Source organism: Phaeoacremonium minimum, assembly GCF_000392275.1.
Source record: "Phaeoacremonium minimum UCRPA7 unplaced genomic scaffold PA7_03_scaffold_8, whole genome shotgun sequence".
NCBI classification, from domain to species: domain Eukaryota; kingdom Fungi; phylum Ascomycota; class Sordariomycetes; order Togniniales; family Togniniaceae; genus Phaeoacremonium; species Phaeoacremonium minimum.
In genome coordinates this window covers 157,994-179,133 of record NW_006920915.1, presented here as the reverse complement: position 1 = coordinate 179,133, position 21,140 = coordinate 157,994, and the positions used below count along the sequence as shown (strand labels likewise).

Here is a 21,140-nt window from a genome sequence, read left to right as displayed (position 1 = left end):
CGTTCATTTCAACAGCGATGAATTTATCGAGCTTCTTGCCGGTTTTCCGAGTGATAATGGCATCTCCCATATCACAACCGCTCGAAAAGGTCATCCCATATCTAGGATCTTGCCTTTCGTGTAGCAGCGATTCGAAGGAGCATATCATTGTGGAAACAATTATTAACATATGAAGAAAACAAGCGCTATAGATCTCGAAAAGACCAGCTACCGAGGAATGATTATACTCAAAGCGGGTCAGACAGACCGGGACAAGAAAAGACTATACACGAGATTACTCAGATGTGATCGAGCAAGGCACCAAGTCTTCAGCATTTGTGGTACAATGGAATAGCACAGGATCCCTGCATGCCTTTATCGACCGAATATACTGGGTTGATGACTTTACATATCAGGACTTCCATGCGGAGGTTTTATTGACAAAGCGAACTCCCGGAAGCTAGAGCCACTCGCCTTGGATATGTGGGTTTCATACTTTAGGCTTTGGAATAAATGAAAGGGCCTGATTTGTGTATTTTGCGACCCATGTGTGTCGAGGCCAGGAACTCGAGACTTTGCTAAGCCAGTAATTCAGTCGGAAGTGTCATCTATCTACTCAATTTTGAAGGTCTTCAATGCGGAATCGCTTGTCAAATTTTCTCCATGGCGAATTGCTTCGGATCTTCATCTCATAACCCTTTCTATTTGCGTAATTCATCAAGACCTTCAGAATCTTTTTGATCAAGATCACCCTTTTGCAGTTTTTCAGTCGATATCTATCACGAATGTTGTGTTAAAGTCAGACTACACTGGCTCACTCTTCTTGCTTCACTTGACTTGCGAGGCCTGTTTTAGCGAGCAATGCAATTCACGAAACTTTCCCACGTCACATGTATACAGTGTTGGATGAGAAAATTGTACCCAATAGGCGCCATCGTTCTTCGAATGTAACTCAAACGCGATTTTGGTGACAAAAAGCCGATGGATGCTCGCACATGGAAATGTTGAAGACCTCCCGTCGACCAAGTAATTGTTGGGTTGAAAGAGCTGTGGTTGGATTAAGCTTGAGGCTCGTGTTACTGATTCGGCGCTAGCTTCGTAACCGTACGGGAAGAACCATGGATAGGGGTTGACAGATCCCCGCCACTACCTGGCGGTAGGGCAAGGGCAAGGGATCACAATCATCACAATCAGCATCACAAAAAAGAGAGTTTCTTATTAGTTTCACAATAGAGTATCTGTTCCTGTATCGAAGAAGATTCTCAAATTGATCCCTATGCATGTGAAAGTCCCCACCATTTTATGTTAGGGTCGACCTCAGACCTAACCTCGCCTAGCAAATTCAAGGAAACACAGCAAGCAATGAAAATGGCCAAAATCTTAGGGGAGAAACATCTCATAGGTCCACCAAACGGTACTTTGCCTGAAATATGGGTTAGCGGCTTGGATAGGTTACATGTTGACAAAACGAACCTTAAGCATGATCGAGGTTTTGAGGTACATCCAGCCCAATCATGTCATTCCAGTAGAAGACAGGATCCTGCGGATAAATCCAATTACCATCGAAGCCAGGGTTAAAAGCATTAGACACCTTTGGCTGATGAAAGTCAGCATTGAACTCGTACGGCGGTATCATAGCAAGCTGCGCGGACTGGGCATGGTGAGCCACGTCACTGTGATCGATGATTGAGTGGCCCTCGAGCGGCGGGAATCCCTGATATGAATAGACCTGAGAGGCAGCGGCAGCATCGTGCGTCTTCTCCGTGGCGCATATTAGATAGACCTCGTCGTCGTCGTTCGCCTCGCCCGGCCGAGCGCCCTCAGCCATCGTCACAAGCGTCGCAGCAGCCGCAGACTCGGAGTTGCTCGGGGTGGGGTACGAACCGTTCGCTTGGAGGTATTCCTCGAACTCCGTCTTGATGCCATTCGTAGTCTCTGACTTGATGGCTTCGGCCTTAATCTCAGTTTTGACCTCCTCCTCATCATCAGCATCCTCGGTGGAGTGGATGGTCTTGCGCTTCTTGGCCGATGCGGTCTTGACTGAGGAGGCGGGGGTGGAAGGAGCTGACGGTCCTGGAGTGGCGGTGTTACGACCACTGCCAGAGGCGGAAATGCCGTGAGCCTTCATCAGGCGCTCATATCGCTTCGCTCTGTCCGGTACTTAGTAATGTGGCGCAAAGAAGGAGGGTGGTTGTCATACGCTGCACCCTTGGACACAATTCTAAGCTCATTGGCGACCTTGGTGAAATCGACCTAGTAATGTGAGTATTCTTTGACGAACTCTTCCCATGATACTGGCCATTCGAAGTATAACACGCGAATCTACATACCTTTCCGGCGCTGGAATGCTTGATACAAGCAATCAGAAACTTGAACTGACTCTCGGTATCGTAGACAGGCATCTTGAGTTTACTGGGAGAGATCGCTTGCTTTCTGGGTGATTTTGTTCGCTGCCTGATTGCTCAGCTTGGTGTGAGGGAAGATGACAGAATGGCGCTGTGCCTGGGGATTATAGATGTTAGGTTGCCTAACTCTTTGCTTGACAGTGGCGCGGGCTATGTGGGAGGCAAGAGGATTGCTGAAGTTAGGAAGGGGCAGATGGTCTGACAAGCCTTGACACACTCACCTGGTATCGGAATGGCGGGGAAGGGCTGCTAACCGACTTAAAGGTGGAGGGAAAGACGCCGTCTCAGTTCCCTTGGGCTTCCAGGAGCTTCCGAATATTTTTTGTGATGCCTCGAAATGGTCCGGGATGGATCAACGTCGAGATTTTGGGGGCGTTGAATGTCTGGCCAGAGTATGTGATGGACTGACACTCAACTTGTCAGGTAAGAGATAGGCACGTCTAGTGAAGTCCAAAGGAATTCTGGGATGGATTGACTGAGACCAGAGATTATATGGTTTTAGTACTCAGCAGTGTCTACCTAAAGTCATGAAGACGATTGAGCATCTACAAAGTTCCCTTAATTGATCATTGCCCAATCTGACCTTAGTCAGAATCAGGTGTGCAAAAGGTGCTCAAAGAGTCTGAGACCCAAGCCAGTTAGACCCTTTGGATTCTCCTCTTTCTCCCATATCATGACTGATGAGCTTAGTTCACTGTTGGAAGGTTGCTGGGATCCATGCACAAAGACATCGACAATGACCAAGGTTTCAAAGACGCAGAAGCTACTCGAATCAACAGTTTGTGCATAATCTGCAATATCTCGAATGGTCTCAAAAAGATACACAATGACTACAATAGGCTTATCTTGTTATTAAACATGGTGAAAGAGATGCACTTTGTGAGTCGTCAGGCTGATGATAGGGTGAGTGTACTCTGCGAAAAAGAAAATGGTGGGAAAATAGGGGCGACACACTAGACGAGCAATTCAGCCCTCTTACCGGTTTCCAATATCTGAGTAAAACAGAAAATTCTCCCGCCACGTGAACGAATGGCTGCTCAGTGCCACTAAATTCATTCTCTTCTTGCCCGCTGAGATTTTTCCATCTACCATCCCTCTCGACTTCCTTCCCGAGAGAAGCCAACATCCACCTGCCACCCTCCATTCACATCACAACGCTAGCTACGTACATACAGTAGGTTTACTCACAAAATATCCTTGACTTGAATAGTATTTCTAACTAATCTTGAATGTAGCCCCACCATCCGACCTCACGTCAAGTCTCCGTCTCGCTCCGTACAACGTATTTCACCTCAAAGTGGTATGATCTCTTCCCTCGCTCACCCATATTGCGTGAGATTTTCTGGGACATTCTCTAAATAGTGATCATAGGGAGTAAAGATGGCACCGAGAAAGACCGTTTTCACCGATCCTGGTGACGCCGGTGCTGAGCGAGCTCCTACCGATACCGAGATGAAATTCTTCAAGGCCATGATGGAGAACATGAACACCAAACCCGACGTCAACTGGGAGAACGTTGCTGGTGCCATGGGTCTCAAAGACGCCAAGTGTGCCAGAGAGCGCTATCGCCAGATGTGCGTCAAGCTCGGCTGGAACAAGACTGCCGCTGCGGGCCCTGCTTCTGGTCGCAAGTCCAACACTGCTACCGCCGACCTGACCACCCCGACCAAGACTACTCGAGTCACCAAGCGCACCGGCAAGGTTGGATCAAAGAAGATCCCGATCAGGGAGTCTCACGACGAGGAGGATGGCGATGAGACGTTGGGCGACCTTGAGGATTCCCCCGTCAAGTGCGATGACGGGTCCTTCGAGAACGCGGTCTGAGCAACTCATTTCTGCTCTACTACTATGTTGGCTATGGTGTTTGATAGGAAGCACATTGCTCGCAGACCGAAATCTGCATTTCTTTGGTCATTCAGATCGATGGTAAACTAGATAGTCATCTTGCTTTTCTGGTACGAGAGAAAGCAAAACACAACTAGGTACTCTCCCGCAACTTTCTCAAAAATCCCTAATGTGAAAACTTGACTGTGTCGCCCAAATCCGTGTCTATGAAGCTCTTTCCTATTTGTCGAGGCATGATTCCGATCAGGTTCAAGTCGTTAATATTTAGATAAGGCCTAGCAATATGGTGCTTTCATCGCCTTCGTGTAGTCATCCTTAATCGACGGCAGAGCTAGATTCAGACGATGAGAAGAGAATGAATATGACGCTCGTCATCTGATATCACACTAGAGTTCCCATGAACAACATCAAAACAGACCAGCTAGGTGCGCGTGGAGTGATGGCTACGCGCGCCGGTACGCAGCATACTTTTAGGCTGTCGACGCATGTCACTATCTGTTCAACTTTTGTCACAAAGCAAGCTTGATGTAGAATCTCAAAATTGGGGTTACGCGATCAATTCTGGTGTTTCATGAACTATGTCCTGGTCCGTCATACGAAGCAAGTTATCCATCCACAAAACGACCATCCAGTAAGACTTTCCATCGCAAGCAATGTCCAACATGGACAAGTTTCATCATGACCTCCCACATCCATCGGGGACCACAAGCAAGTGTAGACAGAGTTGACGTTGCAAAAAGATGCCGTTGGCCGTCAAATACGAGGCGATGATCAAGTCTAGACCCTTCATCGCATGTTAGAAGCGACACCATAAGATAGAAAATTTACAGTAGGTACTCACTCGGCCTTGATGTTGTCATCCATGCCATCATCCTTGATCTTCGCCTTCTTAGACGGGGTGTTGATCACCTCATCGTCGTCCTGGAAGTTGGTAGGCGTGGCAGTCGCCTGCGCCTTGCGCTTACCGGTGGAGCGAGAAGCATTGCCGTTGGCGCGCTTGGGGTTCTTGCCGGCGCTGGCGGGAGTCGAAGGCGTGGCTGGAGTAGCCGGAGTAGCGGGAGCAGACGCATCAGCGCCGTCCTTTCCCTCCTTGCGGCGAATCTTCTGCAGGTGCTGCCTGTAGATAAATTATTAGCATTATTCGGTAGGTTTTGGTACGTGAAAAATCAAAGAAACAGCTGGTGTGGAGAGTGAAATCAAAGTGAGGTGAAGGATGGGAAGCGATCAGATCAAAATACATTCGGTGCTGAGCAGCTTTCAAGGTGTATGAGTATCCTCGCGTCAGGACCAACTCATGAGCTCTAGCCAAACCGCCCGGAGGGACGGTCGACACCTCGAGCAAGGCGAGGAGGAGGTCGGCATCAGATTGAGCGTCCCACTTGTGACCAGCCATGGTGATTTCTTAGGTGTTGAGTAGATCAAGACGTCTAAGTTGGGGAAAGGAAGGATAAATGAGAGTTGTGTGAGAGTTGTGATGGAGTGAAACGGGAAATCCTGGCGGGGAAGTTGGGTGGAAGATCGCAAGGAGTTGGGAGAGAAACGGGAAGGAAGGTGGGACGAGGGGTAGCCAGCTCGCATGACGGATATTTGTGATGGTGGCTCCTTACAGTGCAGCACTCTGTGTGTAGTTGTAGCCCTTGGGTTTCAGATGTTTGGTCACGATTCGATCCCACTCGGGCTGGGTGGGAGTGATCTCGGCCAAAACCGCAAGGAGAAGGTCGAGATGAGCCTTCTCCGACCACTCAGTTCTCGGCAAGTTTGCAGACATCGTGAATGATAGGACAGATACAATTTAGTCGAGGTGTGTTCCGGGTGTTTGCTGAAAGAAGCCGGGAAGAAGAAGCTCGATGATGGTGGAATATGTGAGGGAAAAAAAAGGGGACAAGGGGTAAACAAGCACGGGGAAAGCTATTTGTAAACAACGACGACCGCCGACAATGATCCCGTGATTGAAAGCCAAAAGCCAAATTTTGCCAGCGCCCAACTTCATGCCAGCTATCTCACCTGGCGAACACTTGGGCTCCCGAGACCATAGCTTTAGCCACTTCACAGAAGCTGTGAAATAGAGCATATAATTGGTAGCTTAAGCACCACCACTGCATCAAAGGGAATTTTCAAAACGACAAGCAACGCGGAAGAAGAAGAGAAAACATAAATCATGAGCAACTAGATTGACAGAGACACATGATCGTGCTCGAGAATGTGGTAATATGAGAACAGGGCACGAGGGTAAATGAAGGCATACCTGATAGCGATCCAGGTCATATCATGGCCCCGTGCCTTCATAAAATTCACGATGGCGTCTTGCTCATCCTTGTTCAGGGATGGTTTGAGAACCGTATAGACAGCCTCGAAGAGGTCGCCTTTAATGTCATCCCATCTGGGCATGTTGATTATGTGCTGAGGGGCAGTCGGAAATTAAAAGGTAAGTATGATAGAGGGTAAGGTGTTGCAGAGTTTCACTCAGCAGAGAAGAACGTCGGGATGATCGAAGTGAGATAGGTGGAGAAAAGTTGTTTGAGAATGAGAATAGAAGACCATATAGGAGAAGAAGAACCACAGGTGGGCGTTGGAAATCGGCGGGGAAGCTGGATATTTCAACACACCTGATACGATCCCAGTTGATCTCATGACCGTAAGACTCTATCTTATGAACGATGGAATCTTTCTGCTCCTGAGACAGACTGCTGCCCGTCACCGCGAAGAAGGCCTTGGCTAGATCAGCCAGGGCTTTCTCGTCCCAGTTGACCATGTTGGCGTTCTGTGTAGAGAGGTTTGGGGCAAAGATATGTGCTTAATCGAAGGAGACTATGTGTGGTGACAAAGTGAGGAACAGTGAGAGGTTGGGGGAAAAAATACAAGGTAGGAGACAACAAACCAAAAATTGGCAGACTAAACGAGATAAAGACACAAAGAAAAGACAGCTTACCGAATCGCATTCCAGTTGACCTCGTGACCGTTCTCGTTCACTACAGCATTTGGAGTTAGTCTTTGCCCTATTGAGCAGGGCAGAGTACGCAATAGCTTCTGTCTGACTGTTGTCTGAATAACTTGAAACATGCTATATATGTTAATGATGAAGTATGATTTGCTTACTTTGAGCCACGATGGCGTCCTTCTGATCCTGCGATAGATACGGTGGAGCCAAGACCGTGTATATGGCACTGAACAGGTCCGCGACCGCTTTGTCATCCCATTTCACCATCTTGAGAGTTGATGCAGTTCTACACGATAATCCAAGTCTCAGGGCAACAGAGTTAAGTATCGGGATCAGGAGAAGGAGGGAGAGGGAAGGTGTTGCATCCAGGAGATGAAACTATCCTGTGTGAAGGATGAATGACTTGAGAAAATGACGGCTTCGCGATCGAAGTTAGAAGCTGGAGTAAATTTAGGAGGGTAGGCACAGTACAAACAATTAATCAGTCACATGATACCAGCTTCCATCCTTTCAGGAAGGCGAAACTATCACTGCCTCTGGGTTTGCAATCAAGACAAACCCATCTTCAGTGCCCCTGGCTAGTTAACCGTCGGAAACCGGTGCTAAATCATCCATTCTTCTTTTGAAGACATATGCCAGCGCCATGTTAAGATCGTGACGAAACATTTCCGGTCACTACCATAAGCTTGTACGCCCAGATCATGAACACTTCGTACACTAGTAGGTGTTGAGATGCGAAACAAAGCCAACAGGTTGTATATGAGGAAACAAAATCCTTGAATAGCACTTGTCATATCATAAGCGAATTGCAATGCTCGGGGATTTGAAAGAGTTCTAGTATGATTGAAAACATCGTTGCCAACCAATGCCCAGCCATTCCACCACGAGCCATTTCCCAGCGGAAACTGTCAACTCCAAAGCCACAATGAACATATGCAATAGTACACGGTTAACTCAAAGACATGATGTCTCATGAGAAAACCAAAACAGAACGCAGCAAGCATCGCTCAAGACAAACTCCTAATCCATTCTCGGATACCAGTCTCGTTCGGGCCTTGAGTCCTCAAGCGCCTCTGTGAGCCGAGGGTGTTCCTACTGCTGCTATCCTCCCCACTGACGCCATCTACAGACTTTTGCAATCATGCTTCCTAAGCTTCCTAAGCTTCGCCGTAAAATCTAATATTCTGCGTCAGCGCCAGACAGACACGTGCTACCTTATCGGAACTTACTCAGTGCTGTAATGGTCTACAGGGGTAGGGTTGCTGTGAGCCGCAAGTGCGCTCAAGACTGCCTCATCATCAAGGGCGGGGTCTTGGTTCTCCTCGAGTCGTGGTCGCTTTGCGACGTGCTCCGAGTCGTCGCCGTTGGGACCCAGACTCAAATCATCTGGACCTGGTGCCTGGGAGGCGGCCACAGCGCTTGGAGTGACGGGAGACGACACCGATCCTGTAGCATCGAGTTCGTGCTGCGCATCCTGGTCTTGCCCCGGAAGGCCAGGGGCGAGGCCGGCTCCGGACTTGCGCGGCCGGCCGCGACCAGGACCTGGGCGCCTCGTGATGGGGTTAAGAGTGGGATCTACCTTCCTTGGATTGTCACTGGAGTTGCCATTCGACTCAGCCTTCTGCTGAGCTCGGCGAAGGCCTTGGAAATGTTGACTACTCGTTGTTAGTGACCTCGGCTTTCATTTGTATGACTTGGCGCAGAGAAATGGTGTTGCATCATCTCGCAAGGACAACATTGTCCCAAGAACGGGCGTCGCAGCTCTGCTAGACAACATACTGGAGAGGAGGAGCGAGCGGTAACTTCCCATCGACAACATGATCAATGTGATATTGCCTTGGATGGATGCGATCTTATCGCGCGATGACATGCAAGCCAACTTTGGCCCGCAAGGACAAGTCAAGGCAAGAGTGCAGGTGCCAGCACCAGGACGCCGGTCGCACGGGTGAGTGGAGGTGTTTGAGTGTTCAAAGGGGCAGCAAAGGGTCGCTGATGAGCTAAGAGGGATGGAGATGCTAGCAACTCACCGGCAGCCTTCATTGGTGAAGCCGTAGCCCAAGGTTCGCATGTGGTTGCCGATGGTGGTCCATTCGGCACCGCTGATAACGCCGATGTTCTTCACGGACAGGATGGTGAAGAAGAGATCCTTGTCGGCCTTGTCACCCCACGTCTTGCTGGAAGCAGCGTTCATCTTGAAGCACCTCGAGGCGGATGGTTGATGGAGGCTATCTAGCTCTTGAGATGGGCGCGCGCGTTGATGGGGCAATAGTGAGGAACCTCGAGGATGCTAGGGGAGTCGGCTGGTGGGCGAGCTCGATGGAAGAATTCAGGTTGCGACGTGGGCGGCAGGGGCCCGTGCAGATTACGTAAGTAACACTTCTGAGGTACCGACAAAGCAAACTGCAGCAGCCACTTGACAACAGGCGTCTGGAGGCTGTCAGTTACCTATCCCACCTAGATACTCTAGTAGTTTTAATGGCTTCTTCCATTGAATCCAATCCAATCATTCATTCATGCATGCACTGAGGCATGCCCTTGGCTGCCCGAGCTTCATCAACTCCCGCTCTTCACTTATTGTGTGCTATGTGCATCGCGACAATTGCCGACATGGCCAGCTCAATCTATTACGGCGGTGACAGCCACCATCCCGAAATGAGGCTTTGAAGTGTCGTCCGTCATGTTGACGACAACAAGCCTCAGCGATCTAATAAGCTACCTAGATCTAGACTGAGTGAATCATTGATACACGATATTCTATTACCTTCCCTCACCGGTGCAATTCATCCCAACCTTTCATGTGGCCGAGGTAGCTGAGACAACTAGTCCACAGCGAAGGTGTTGCCATTGGCGATGCATCTACTTGAAGTGGCTGGCGGACCTCTTGCGACTCGTCCCGGTCCATTGGGGCTGCCTACCTGCAATGTGTCTCGGCGACGGAGGAGAGAGGCAGACCGGTGAGACCCCTTGAGCGCAGAGTGCAGGGACATCTCTAGGGGGAATCACATGATGGAACATGTGCTTTCGTGTGCGTTTCCTGCAGCTGCTGTGCCTAGACGCGTGGGTGACCCCACCACCCGACCTCCAACCTCCTTCTTTTCGCCTTGCCACCGCCTTCCGGGTCGCTGAGCACTGACATGCCGCGCAACACAGGGCGTGCATCCCATGCGCTGGCACTGATTGGCGATGCTCAGACCCAGACGTACAAAGTATGACTCGCCGTGCCTCTGTCGTTGTAAATGTGTCGTGTAGAGACCGGATTGATGTCGTTGAAATGGCGCGTTGGCACATCTCAGCGCACTGCATCAGTAGCTCAATAGAACTACACTAGACCAGAGTGATATGACTGTCCCGTTTGAGTGGGATCCTATGCAGGGGCTGTTTCAGACCATCCACCCATCCATCATCCAAGTCAAATCGTCATGACATCTCGAGCGACTAGGATGCCGTTATCATTTGGGGGACTCTTGGTGCAGCATCTGCCGCGAACGCCAGCGTAAACGAGCGTTATCGAAGTTTTTCTTCTGCGGATCCCTCACCATCCGGTGGCTTCTAGACCAGCGCCATCTGCCACTGCAAACGCATGCAATGAAACATTCAGGACTTCGACCCGGAATAGCGGGCGCAAAGTCGAAAAAAGTCATGATAATGATGATATCCTGGCGCTGAACCCGCCGTGCCAATCAGGACCGGCCAGGTTCATCAGCCGTCTCCATCCCAACCACCCCAATTCGGAGTAGAGTCGTTTGGTTTTAGCTGGCTGACGGACGGACTCGAGTGAGTGACTCACTCAAATGGTTTCATTCAATCATTTCATTCCATCGACCGACCAAATCCTCCACACCCTCCCTCTTCTGCCTCATGTCTGGCAAATCACGACGCTGCATTCTGTTGAGGCTGCTTTCCCTCCCCCGGATCGGCTTGTCGACTTGCTTGGATCTCGCATGAGCCGGTGTGCCGCATCAACGGGCCTATCCTGGTCCAATACAGAATCCTGTCCTCATCGATACCAAGGCAAGCATGGCCCGTCTGTACCTGCCAGTCGCCGAGCTAGGAGATATCGACAGGGATCAGCAAACCACCAAGCGTCGTTGCTCCGAAACCACTTTACGCGGTCCTTCTACGGCGTCGCGTCCGCCCATGTCTTTCCGCCCCTCCTCCTCACTGGCTTCTACATGGATTGCTCGATAATCCTGCGGGAGCCAGTAGACTGACACCCTTTCCGCCCAGCTACTCCTCCATTTCCCATTAAAAGTTTTTTCCTTCTGCTGGGGCCATTCGGCCGTTGTCCCCTTTGGGGAATTAGGACAACTCATCTGACCAGGCAACCACAAGGCTATCGCATCAGACACGTCTTGCATGTCGACGCTGGTAAAGATCAAGAAGTCTTGAGCAGGATTCCTTTGCTTGTCTTTGCTGTGGCGCTTTATCCTGGCTCCATCCATCAAGGACTTGGCTCACAGAAGCAAACAAACACTCATGCAAGAGTCTCTATTTGGGTTATGGGTCCAGTCTTTCCGATGAACTCCCTGGGTTCTCTTCACCTTCTTTTGTCCTAGACAGACAGACAACCAACAGAGGAGCCATTCCAAGCCAGGCCACACCCGGCTTGCCTTGCCACTTGCCTGGCTGCATCTAGGCAGGCAGCCTGAGGATCTCTCAAGTGCTTGCTCCCGCAGTAGCAGCCTTCCCCACCACCCATCATCATCCAGTCCCTCCAAACAGCAAGTTGCCTCCTCGGGGGTGGTCTGGTAGCCTTATTCCAGTGAAACAGGCATATAATGCGCACCCACCCAGCCTCGCCTCACTGATCTTCACGCTCCCCCCACTACGTGACTCACTCTTCCACTTACACCGAATCTTGTACTATTCAGCCTGTCTGACCCTTGCCTAGCGGGCGAGCTTAGTGCAACAGCCGCTCCGTCTTTGAGGTTCATATTGAATGTGTTGCCCCCTTTCTCACCGTCACAAAGGCCGTTTGGTTGCTTCCTCCCCCCTAGGCTGGCCCTCTCGACCAGTTCCTCTATCCTGCAAGACTCAAGGTCGTCATCATGTCTTCAAACAACGATAATGCCATGACCAGATTCCTGTTCGCGATACTGCGGCAGAAATGTCTGAAAGATGTAAGCTTTCAACTTCAGTACACTCATGGCAAGTGGTAAGAGGAGACGGACACTAATCAGGCAACCAGATCGACTGGAACAAGGTCGCTCATGACCCGATCTTGGCACAAGAGATCACAAACGGACATGCTGCGCGGATGAGATACTCCCGCTTCCGTTCAGCCATGCTTGGACTTGAGCCCCAGCGTCGGAACAGGACAAGCGGGACTAAGTCGAAGGTGACCAAGTCCAAGAAGGAGCCCAAGGCGAAGAGGGAAGAGGCGGCCAAGCCAAATCCGGAGACCGCGTCGACGCAGGACTCGGCACCAAAGACCGAGTCTCCCAAGGTCAAGCAGGAGAGCCTCCCGACCCCTGCAGAGACGCAGTCCATACCGATTTCCATGGCTGCTCCTCTCATTCCCGACACCCAGACGCAACTCCACAACAGACTCCTCACTCCCTGCAGCGACACCGACCTGCTCGCTGCATCTCACGGCTATGCCACAAGCCCGGCGAGCGAGATGCTGCACTCGGAGGCGGGCTACGACTTCACGGGCGCAGCCTCATGCGCCCACGATCATGCCTCGTGGCACCAGAGCCCTGCGTACTCGGCATTTGGCGTACCGTACGAGCTCGATACGTTCACCACTGGCTACTGCGACCATCAGCATACCCATCATCATGGCGGCGACTTCGGCATGCCGACCCCAATGATCGGCATGGACCATAACGTCCCCGTGAAACACGAAGAATGGGACGCACGGTATGAATGAAGGGATCTCAGCAAGCCGTCACCCACCACCAAATAAGGAGGCTCGACAAATGTAGAGCTCTTTGCGAGATTGTTCGCAACTGGGAGGACAGAATGTATTCCCACCATCGGCGTTTGGCCACTCCTCGCTTCCTCTTTCTTGACTCCGAATACGTCATTTGGGAACTTAGATTTCTAGGGCTTGTCAGTCTTTGGGAGGTACTCTCTCTGTTCCGCAACCAAGTAAGGTGTCTCGCCAGATTGGGGCTGATGGATATCATAATACGAGAAATCGTTCTCCAGGTCAGGCATCACTCATGGGCGTTGCAATCTGGCAGTTGAGTTTCAGACTCCACTCTCCTAGCTCGGTGCTGTAGGCCTGGATAGTTGACCATTTCGTTTGTCGTGAGGGTCGTGTTTGGTTCACTTCGTCTGCCGTCCAATGTAATATTAAGGTGTTAGGTAGTCTTGACGCTCCAGGTATCGAGTCTAAGAACTAGATGACTCGGGCACTTCATATTTGTCCGCAGTCAATATCACATCCCTGACAATGCCTTTTCTTGTTATATCAGTGATCTGCAATTGGGTAGGAGCTTCTTTCTCTTCAATCTCTGCCCCTTTTCTTTCCTCGGGCCCCTCTCTGCCTTCGACAACGCAAACCGGCCAGTCGTCCATATGTATCTACCAGTACGAGTTAGAGGATTTTGCTCTCAGTCGAGAACAAGCTCTGAAAACGCGGGCAAGAGCTTTGATTGCACTGCATCATGACAATATGGCATTGCGTCTCCTTTATTTCTTTCTCCGCTCGGAGAGTACAAAAAGCTAGCATGTCAAGCCAGAGGCCGACCTGGGGATATCATAAGTATTATGTACACGACCACGACCAACGCCAGATTCTTCACAGCCTCTACGAAATTGCACCATCATCCCTATCGCGGATTCGCCCCCGTCCACTCCCGGGGGCGGCGGGGTAGATTACCAGACCATGTTGTTCCTTGTTGTTGCCGTCGATTCCGTGAGAACTCCCACCGCCGAGTAGGTGCAAAATATAAAAAAACAGTAGTACATGCAGCATCAAGATTTCATGAGCTCGTGAGTGATTCCACCAACCGTGTCAACCAGATTATGTTTTCCGTACGCCGCCGCATCTTACGTTCCGTTCGCTACGGGGAGAACAATCTCCGCGCGCCACTCGACGCTCTCGCGCTCTACCCACCGGCGTAGGGTGCGCAGAGCCGCGGAGGCAGCTTCGTGGGGCGAACTCCAGGGGCCCAGCTCCACCCTCAAACTCTCGTCCTTAACGGTGGGTAGGATGTCATGGGCTGCCTGCCACGCATCGTGTCGCCGCCTCGATGCCTGGATGAATGAACTGGCTGCCTTAGAGCCCAGCGCTTGGTCCTGGTTCGCGTAGGACAGACAGAGCTCCTCGAGACAGACTGCGTTAAGCTGTAAGGCAAGACTCTGTAGTGCTCTAGCGTGCCGGCTTCTGTGCTTCAGTTCCTGAAGGTGAGGCTGGAGCTGTTCCCAAGGGACAGGATCCCATGGTTTCCGTTCTGTGTGGCGAGCCTGCGAGAGAGACTTAAACGCCACCATGTACGCAAGAACCATTTCCAGTGTGAGCGCAACCACGCGCTTCTCATCAGCCGTCGTCAACTGAACCTGGCCATTGGCGTCAACCTTGGCACCTTCTCTGCGTCCTCGAACGATGTCATCGCGGTCGTGTTTTAGCTTGGTGCCAAGACGGGAGAAGTCGGCGTGTCTTTGTCGAAGAGTAGCAGCCTTCGAGCCGCTGAGGTGGTCACCCCCGTCATGGCTTGTCGATGGCCTCTCAGCGGCACTGGGCGTTAACCTGGTGCTGTCTCCAGGGGTCTGCGCTTGTGACGTGCCTGACGCGGCTCGAGACATCGCTATCGCGGCCTTCGAGGGGGTAGACGGCGCAAGAGGTTTGGAATAAGGGGCTGGATCGGAAGTCCTGACCCGCTTAGACGCGGAAGACTCTGTTGTCACTTCTGGTGCAAGTGGCCGCTTCTTAGCCGGAGGTGCAGCGGGTTCTACGCTGATCGACCGTTCCTTCTTCAATCTCTCCTTCTGAGACGCTGGCTGCAAGGCTAACAGTCTCTCGACCCTCTTTGCGAGCTTCTTCCGGTATTTCAAGACGACAATCTTTCTACGAGGGCCTGTATCTTCTTTCTCCGCCTGTTTTTCTGCTTGAGGACGAGACTTCTTCGCACTGCCCGGAGAATCTTCCTGACTGCCTACTTGGCTGGAGTCTCCCTTGGACGGGGTTAATTGTCTGCGGGCGAGTGCTTCTTCCACAATTGGAGGGAGTGTCGGTGAGAGGAGAGGAGGTATCTTAAGCGGCGACTTCTGCTTCTTTGCTAGAGAGCCCTCTGGCTTTTGCAACCTCGCCGGCGCCTTTCCAAGAGCCGCTCCATCGGCGGGTTTCCTCTTTGGACTCGGTTCGTGCTCATCATCAAGAGCGAGGCGTAGGGGAGATAGTAAGGGCGGAACAGTTTGTTTGGAGGAGCTGTCTGATTTTCGGGGGGTGGAAGTATTGCTTCCAGATAGGTGTGATTTGACACCGTTGACGGTGGGCTTGGGGCTTGATCCACGAATGCTCTCTTTGAGCGCGCTGGCGGAAACTCTTCCGTTCGGGGTGGACTGTGAGGGCACGCCGAGCTTCCCGTCCTTGGAAAAGTCAGGCTTCGGAGGGAGGCTCGCATTTTCAGGTTTCGGACGTTTTTGTGGTCGAGGGCTATCTTCTGCATCCGTGGCTCTCTTTTTGCTGTCGGTCAACGGACTTGCTGTGGGCTTCGAGTCTGTCTTTGATATTGGATTTCTTGGCCTGTGAATATAAAATAGCTTGCGTTAGCATCCCGCCAGACGATGTGAGTATGGAGGTTACCACTGCCGTACCTGTCCAAATCTTCTTGTTTCCGTGTTTCTTGGGTTCTGGCATCGAGGCTCCTCTCAGTGTCTCGAGACTGGGCATCACCTCGCCTTGCTCCATCCTTCCCTGCCTTTGTGCCAAGAGGTTGGCTTGCCTTCATATCCGCCTTGCTGGAGATACCGTTCTCCGAAGGCGATAGGGGGATCTTCTTTTGGTTCTTGTAGTCCTTGAAGGACATCTTTGTGAGGGGTTTCTTGAGGTCTGTCCGAGGTGTCGCATGGGCAGAGTTGACGGCAGCGGTTTCAGGTTCCTCCCGTATATCATAGTACGCGCGCGTCAACAAAACGCCACGATCGGCGTCCGACAAGAAGGTCGAGTATTGCAGACGGGAGTGGTGTTGCCAAAAGTCGTTTGGCACTGGGTAACGTCGAGTCGGCGAGAGAGACAGATGGTGCGGTCGATCTGGCAGAATGCGCTGAGCAACTAGATTGACTTTCTTCGCCGCACCATCCATCTTTCAGCAGATCATGTGTGTGCGGCAGCCGTCTTGCAGTCGGTGAAAGGTAAATTGCGCAATGGCTGAAGATCCAGTTGGAGTTTTCTCGGGACAAATGACAGGCGGCGGGTAGTTGCCGGTACGTTCGAGGTTCAGGCGCGCAGGAGAAGAGCAGGCTGCTCTTTCTCCAGAAGCCTAATTGTCTTCCTTTGCTGCAATGCGGGCTCCCCTGCCGAAGAATGGGTATGAGAGTGGTGTGGTCGATATATCGAAGTTCGCGATCGAGGTGCCGGAGGATAACGAATCCTGCGACAATTGCGTTGACGCGCACCTGCGCGAAACACAAAGAGAAAGTCCAATTCAGTCAATGGCAACGAAGAGATCGTGCAGTTAGAGACAATGACCACACTGCGCGCCGGATTGCGGTCTGTAGCTGGGGGTGGACGACCGCGTATGGATGAAGCTGTCAAGGCGGCGGCTGTCCGCGGTCCACGGTCCACGATCCACGGTCCACAATGCTCGATGCACCCTGCTGCACCCTTGATTTGGCCTAACTACCGTAGGCGTGTCGTGATGCACCCTCCAAACAGCAGCCGGCGTGGCGATGGACAAGAGAAATAGCGCATCGCCCGGGGTCGGCAGCGGCAATGAAGTGCGTGGACGGCGATGTCGAGTTCATGCGATGCGCTGGAGCGGTGGGCGGGCGATGGACGGACGGGGGTGGATGCGATAATGTTGCCCGGGCCAAGGTCGTGTTGCGTTATGGGCTGCAGTCAGTGCAGTCAAGTAGGCAGGGTGAGTAGCCCAGGTACATCAGATAACAAGAATACCTCGCGTTCCTACCAGAGAACCCAGTAGCCCGCTGGTGGGTGTCCCGTAGGCGTGGACGGATGTGAATGTGGCTGGCTCCACTGCCCCCTGCCCCCTGCCCCGAAGGGTTTGTGGATGCAGATGCTCTGTAAATGGACTCCCTCCCACTCCCAGCTGCTTCAAGGTGTGGCTTGTGTACCTACTGTAGGTACCCAGGTACCTCGGATTGAGGCGTGATGGCGCTGATACATGTAGACAACGTTAGGTACCTTAGGTAGAGAGCCCTGGAGGGACCGGTGCCGTGCAAGGGCCAACATGTCTCGTCCCACAACCTTGCTGCAAGCTCACCACTGGGGCAATACGGCATCACTTACCTTACAGCATCTACCGTACTGTTCTGTAGCGTATCTAAAATATTGTAAAGCTCCTCGTCTTTCTTCGTATTGCGACTTAAACAACAAAGCAGGCCTGGAGGTGCCCCAATGTGGCTGAACACTTATGTTCCTGGTTGGTGCTGGCGAAGACAAAGAAAAGAACCCCAATGCAGACGCAACCTGAGGATGGCCAACAAGCTGGGCCAAACAGGTGACACCAACAACAGCAACAAAAGCAGCAGCAGCAATGCCTAAGGTATCTACATCGCCTCACCGTAACAGCATCGCAATTGCCGCTCAACGTGATAGGCTCTCTTGTTTAGCCTGTCCGCTGACGGGAATTTTACCTGACGACTACGGGATCGCCAACATGATTGGAAGAGCTATCCTGGCCATCTGAGGTAGCGCCAGGAACGCCATGAAGCGTTGGCGGCATATTATAAGCGTAAGCGAGCCAGATTCTGGGTGGCCCCTAGCACGTGCTATTGTCAAGTGTAAGGATATCCATCTCAAACCGACAGCTTTGTTCCAGCAAGCACAGTCTGGTCCATCCCACTCTGAAACATTCTGCAGTAGTGCGTGTCTTCGGTTTCAAAGTACAGTACAGTATTATCTCTAGATACGTGGTAGGCTGGCAATAAGGCCTAGTGAGTCCTATGACTTAAGTAGCCTGGCTATGTCTCAGTTGAATAGCAAACATCTCTCCCTTAACATGAAACAGCTGAAATAGACAGCACGAGGGTATCGTTAACAATATTCTCCACAATCGCCGAAGCATGTGTATAACGCCTTTCCATCCCTCCCCTTAAAAGCCTTACCAGAGCATCTCGCCCTATTCCACCCGAGGGATAGTGAGTCCCACAGCGAATACCATACACGGCCTGGAGCCATAGATGAAGCATTTCAGCGCAGCGGAGACCCCATCGAAAGTTGGATGGCTAAGAACGATGTCGTCCATTCTCGACTGGATGATGGCCATTAGCCGACTCCATCCTCGGCCTCTTGGACGGCCTGCTGTCTTCCACGTAAGATCGTCCTAGTCCTTCCCTCGCGATCATATCGCCCAAGTCTCGGAAGAGTTCGACTAATTTGACTTCATTTCCTCCCATTCTCTCCTCCACCCCGCCCAGCCGTGACCTGGACTCTGACATTTGTGATTTGAGAAACTCCAGGTCTTGTGACAATTGTCTCGTGTTCGGATACAGAGTCTCCATCACACCGGCAATGCGGTTGGCGAGTTCCATCGTGTTGATGTTGTCGTACTGCGACTGCATCGAGGTAATTATATGCATCAAAGAATCATACCGCTTTTCGTTGACCTCCTTCAAGTCATCGACCTCGCTTTTTATAAGCCCTAACTCGGCTTTGATGCTTGCGCTGGGGGAATCCTCGTTGGGGACCGCGGGAACTACGGGAGTTTGCGCTGGAATTGCTACCTTCTCCAAATCATCCTCCAGTGCTTTGAATCGAGTGGAATTCGACTTGCTCTCTTTTGCCAACGCGTCCAAGGATGACTTCTGGGCGTCGAGTTCTCCACCCAGCAGAGAGATCATCTGATCTTGGGCTGATTTCAGTTTGTTGAACTCTGTTTTGAAGTCTATCTTCATCGACTTCAGAGGTTCCATTTCACCCTTCAATGACTTAATTTCAGCCGTGTGAGTGGCGGCTGCATCTTTCAGAGCTGGAAACTCGAGAGCCCAGCCTTCTGCGATTTGATCCAGGTTGTCAAAATCCACCTGAGCGATATGATGTTCATGATCATGGAGCATGGCGCCATGACGTCCGATATTCCCTTCAACTGTCTGGAGTGAAGAACGAAGTTGTTCGATGCTTTCCGAGGCATCATGCAGCTTCTGATTTAGTTCACTAACTTGCTGTGTCGCGTCCTGCTTCTGGGCAGACAACTTATTCTCAAGGTTCTCATTCGCTTGCATCAGCACTTCAATCTCCCCATTCCGCGGTTGCGTATGACTTTCTTGGAAAGATGATGCCAACTTCTTTTCCAAAGCTCTATATCTCTCGTCTTGTAAGGCCTCTTGTTGCTGTATGAGGACTTTGAAACGCTCCTCCTGCCTTGCTTCCTGGCTCTTCAATAGATCGAGAAATCGTGCTTCTTGCTCCTCTTGTTGGATTTTTAAGGCCGCTTTGAGGAGTTCCTCGTACTTGGCATCTTGTTCCGTCGACAGCGTCTTTAGCTTGGCCCCTTCCTCCTTCAGCAATGTCTCTAGTTGCGATACACGTCCCTGCAGAGCGATGAGCTTAGCACCTTGAACAGGATCATGCTCGAACTTGAATGAATCCTCCCGTGCCTTACTCTGGACGCCTCCAGGTGAAGGAGGTCGTATCAAAGCTATTATAGCGTTAACGGTCCCAGTGTACGCAACCTTCGCCTTCTCCAAGTTCCGATTGACTGCTTCAATATCTTTTTTATGGCGTTCCTCGACCTTCTTATAGTAGTCTCCTATTGGGTAGTCACCATGGCTTGGACGACTGCTATTGAAATCTTTGGTCTTTTGGTCTAAAGACTTTTCGATTGTTTTCAACTTGTTCTTCCATTCGTTCTCATCATACAAGATGTTATCTTTCTTTCGAAAGAGCTCGGCCAGCTTTTGATTGGCATCTACTTTGTTCTTGGTTCCTGAAGACGCCGGATTAGAGGCTAGAATCATTAGCCAAGTCTTGTTAAAAGGTTTGGGCACAGCTTTGGAGGAGAACCATTGTTTCAAAGATTATAGGGGAGTATGATAGCTTGCAGCAAAGCACGTACCTGATGGCGCGCCCTGTTCTTGTCGGATGCGGGTTGTGTTCGTCTCCTGTCTCGATTGTGTTGTTGCGGGCTGGTTACCGCGTGGCTTCTCAACTGATCCGTCTCTGTCGACCTCGCGCTGTCGATCTCTGGGCGGTAGGTCTCTAGGTCGATCTAGTTCGCTAGGCCTCTCATAAGTTTGAAACCCGCTGCCATTTCTCCGCCGATCACGACTATCCGTGCTCGCCTTAGAGCTGTACGGTCCCGGCCTGTAAGAAGACATGGTGGGCCATGAAGCAGATAGATGGGATTCAAGATTGTACAACGAAACCGTCCTTTTTCCAAAGCTTTCACAATATGGCGGGGGATTGTGTATTCCGACGCATGGATTGGGGCAATGAGCAGGCCTTGCGTAAAGATATAATCACAGAAACCGTAGATTCTCGGTAGCGGTGGGAGTTCGACGAGGAACTGCCGCCGCTGCTAACGCAGCGGAGCTGCGATGCGGGTATTCGATTGGCCAAGTCCAGACCGGAAGGACAAAGAGAAATTTCTTTGTTGTGTTTAGGCGGGCAAGAATCTCCCCGTTTCCGGATTTTGACTATGCAGGGGGACAGGTATGTGTCGCAGGCAGTGCCGGGGGTGAACGATCGAATGGTTTGTTTGGTACGGTCAAGTCGACTCGGGATTGCCAGACGCGCAGTGCGTGTCGTGTGCTGGGCCAGCCCAAAGTCGAAGGTGGGACAGTAGGTAGGCACCTAGGGAAATAAAGTAGATGTAAGGTATTGCGACTCTGCACGACTATTT

General features: G+C 51.3%; 6 protein-coding genes across 6 annotated transcripts; 2 read left to right on the top strand and 4 right to left on the bottom strand.

The window, feature by feature from the left end:
* Positions 1–1,453: 1,453 nt before the first annotated feature.
* On the bottom strand, positions 1,454–2,381 carry UCRPA7_181 (hypothetical protein; the record flags this gene model as incomplete). Its single annotated transcript, XM_007912779.1, has 3 exons — positions 1,454–2,129; positions 2,180–2,232; positions 2,310–2,381. 3 exons carry the CDS (start codon positions 2,379–2,381, stop codon positions 1,454–1,456), a joined length of 801 nt encoding a protein of 266 aa, XP_007910970.1.
* A 739-nt stretch (positions 2,382–3,120) lies between these two features.
* Positions 3,121–4,208, top strand: UCRPA7_180 (hypothetical protein; the record flags this gene model as incomplete). Its single annotated transcript, XM_007912778.1, has 4 exons — positions 3,121–3,162; positions 3,224–3,263; positions 3,620–3,666; positions 3,756–4,208. The coding sequence occupies 4 exons, from the start codon at positions 3,121–3,123 to the stop codon at positions 4,206–4,208; spliced, it is 582 nt and encodes a 193-aa protein (XP_007910969.1).
* A 798-nt stretch (positions 4,209–5,006) lies between these two features.
* On the bottom strand, positions 5,007–6,981 carry UCRPA7_179 (hypothetical protein; the record flags this gene model as incomplete). The annotated part of the gene is made up of 5 exons (XM_007912777.1): positions 5,007–5,013; positions 5,071–5,346; positions 5,837–5,977; positions 6,475–6,609; positions 6,836–6,981. 5 exons carry the CDS (start codon positions 6,979–6,981, stop codon positions 5,007–5,009), a joined length of 705 nt encoding a protein of 234 aa, XP_007910968.1.
* Positions 6,982–8,392: 1,411 nt separating this feature from the next.
* On the bottom strand, positions 8,393–9,358 carry UCRPA7_178 (hypothetical protein; the record flags this gene model as incomplete). The annotated part of the gene is made up of 2 exons (XM_007912776.1): positions 8,393–8,822; positions 9,195–9,358. 2 exons carry the CDS (start codon positions 9,356–9,358, stop codon positions 8,393–8,395), a joined length of 594 nt encoding a protein of 197 aa, XP_007910967.1.
* A 2,916-nt stretch (positions 9,359–12,274) lies between these two features.
* On the top strand, positions 12,275–13,039 carry UCRPA7_177 (hypothetical protein; the record flags this gene model as incomplete). The annotated part of the gene is made up of 2 exons (XM_007912775.1): positions 12,275–12,287; positions 12,348–13,039. The coding sequence occupies 2 exons, from the start codon at positions 12,275–12,277 to the stop codon at positions 13,037–13,039; spliced, it is 705 nt and encodes a 234-aa protein (XP_007910966.1).
* A 1,127-nt stretch (positions 13,040–14,166) lies between these two features.
* Positions 14,167–14,922, bottom strand: UCRPA7_176 (hypothetical protein; the record flags this gene model as incomplete). The annotated part of the gene is made up of 1 exon (XM_007912774.1): positions 14,167–14,922. The coding sequence occupies one exon, from the start codon at positions 14,920–14,922 to the stop codon at positions 14,167–14,169; it is 756 nt and encodes a 251-aa protein (XP_007910965.1).
* Between the last annotated feature and the right edge of the window lie 6,218 nt (positions 14,923–21,140).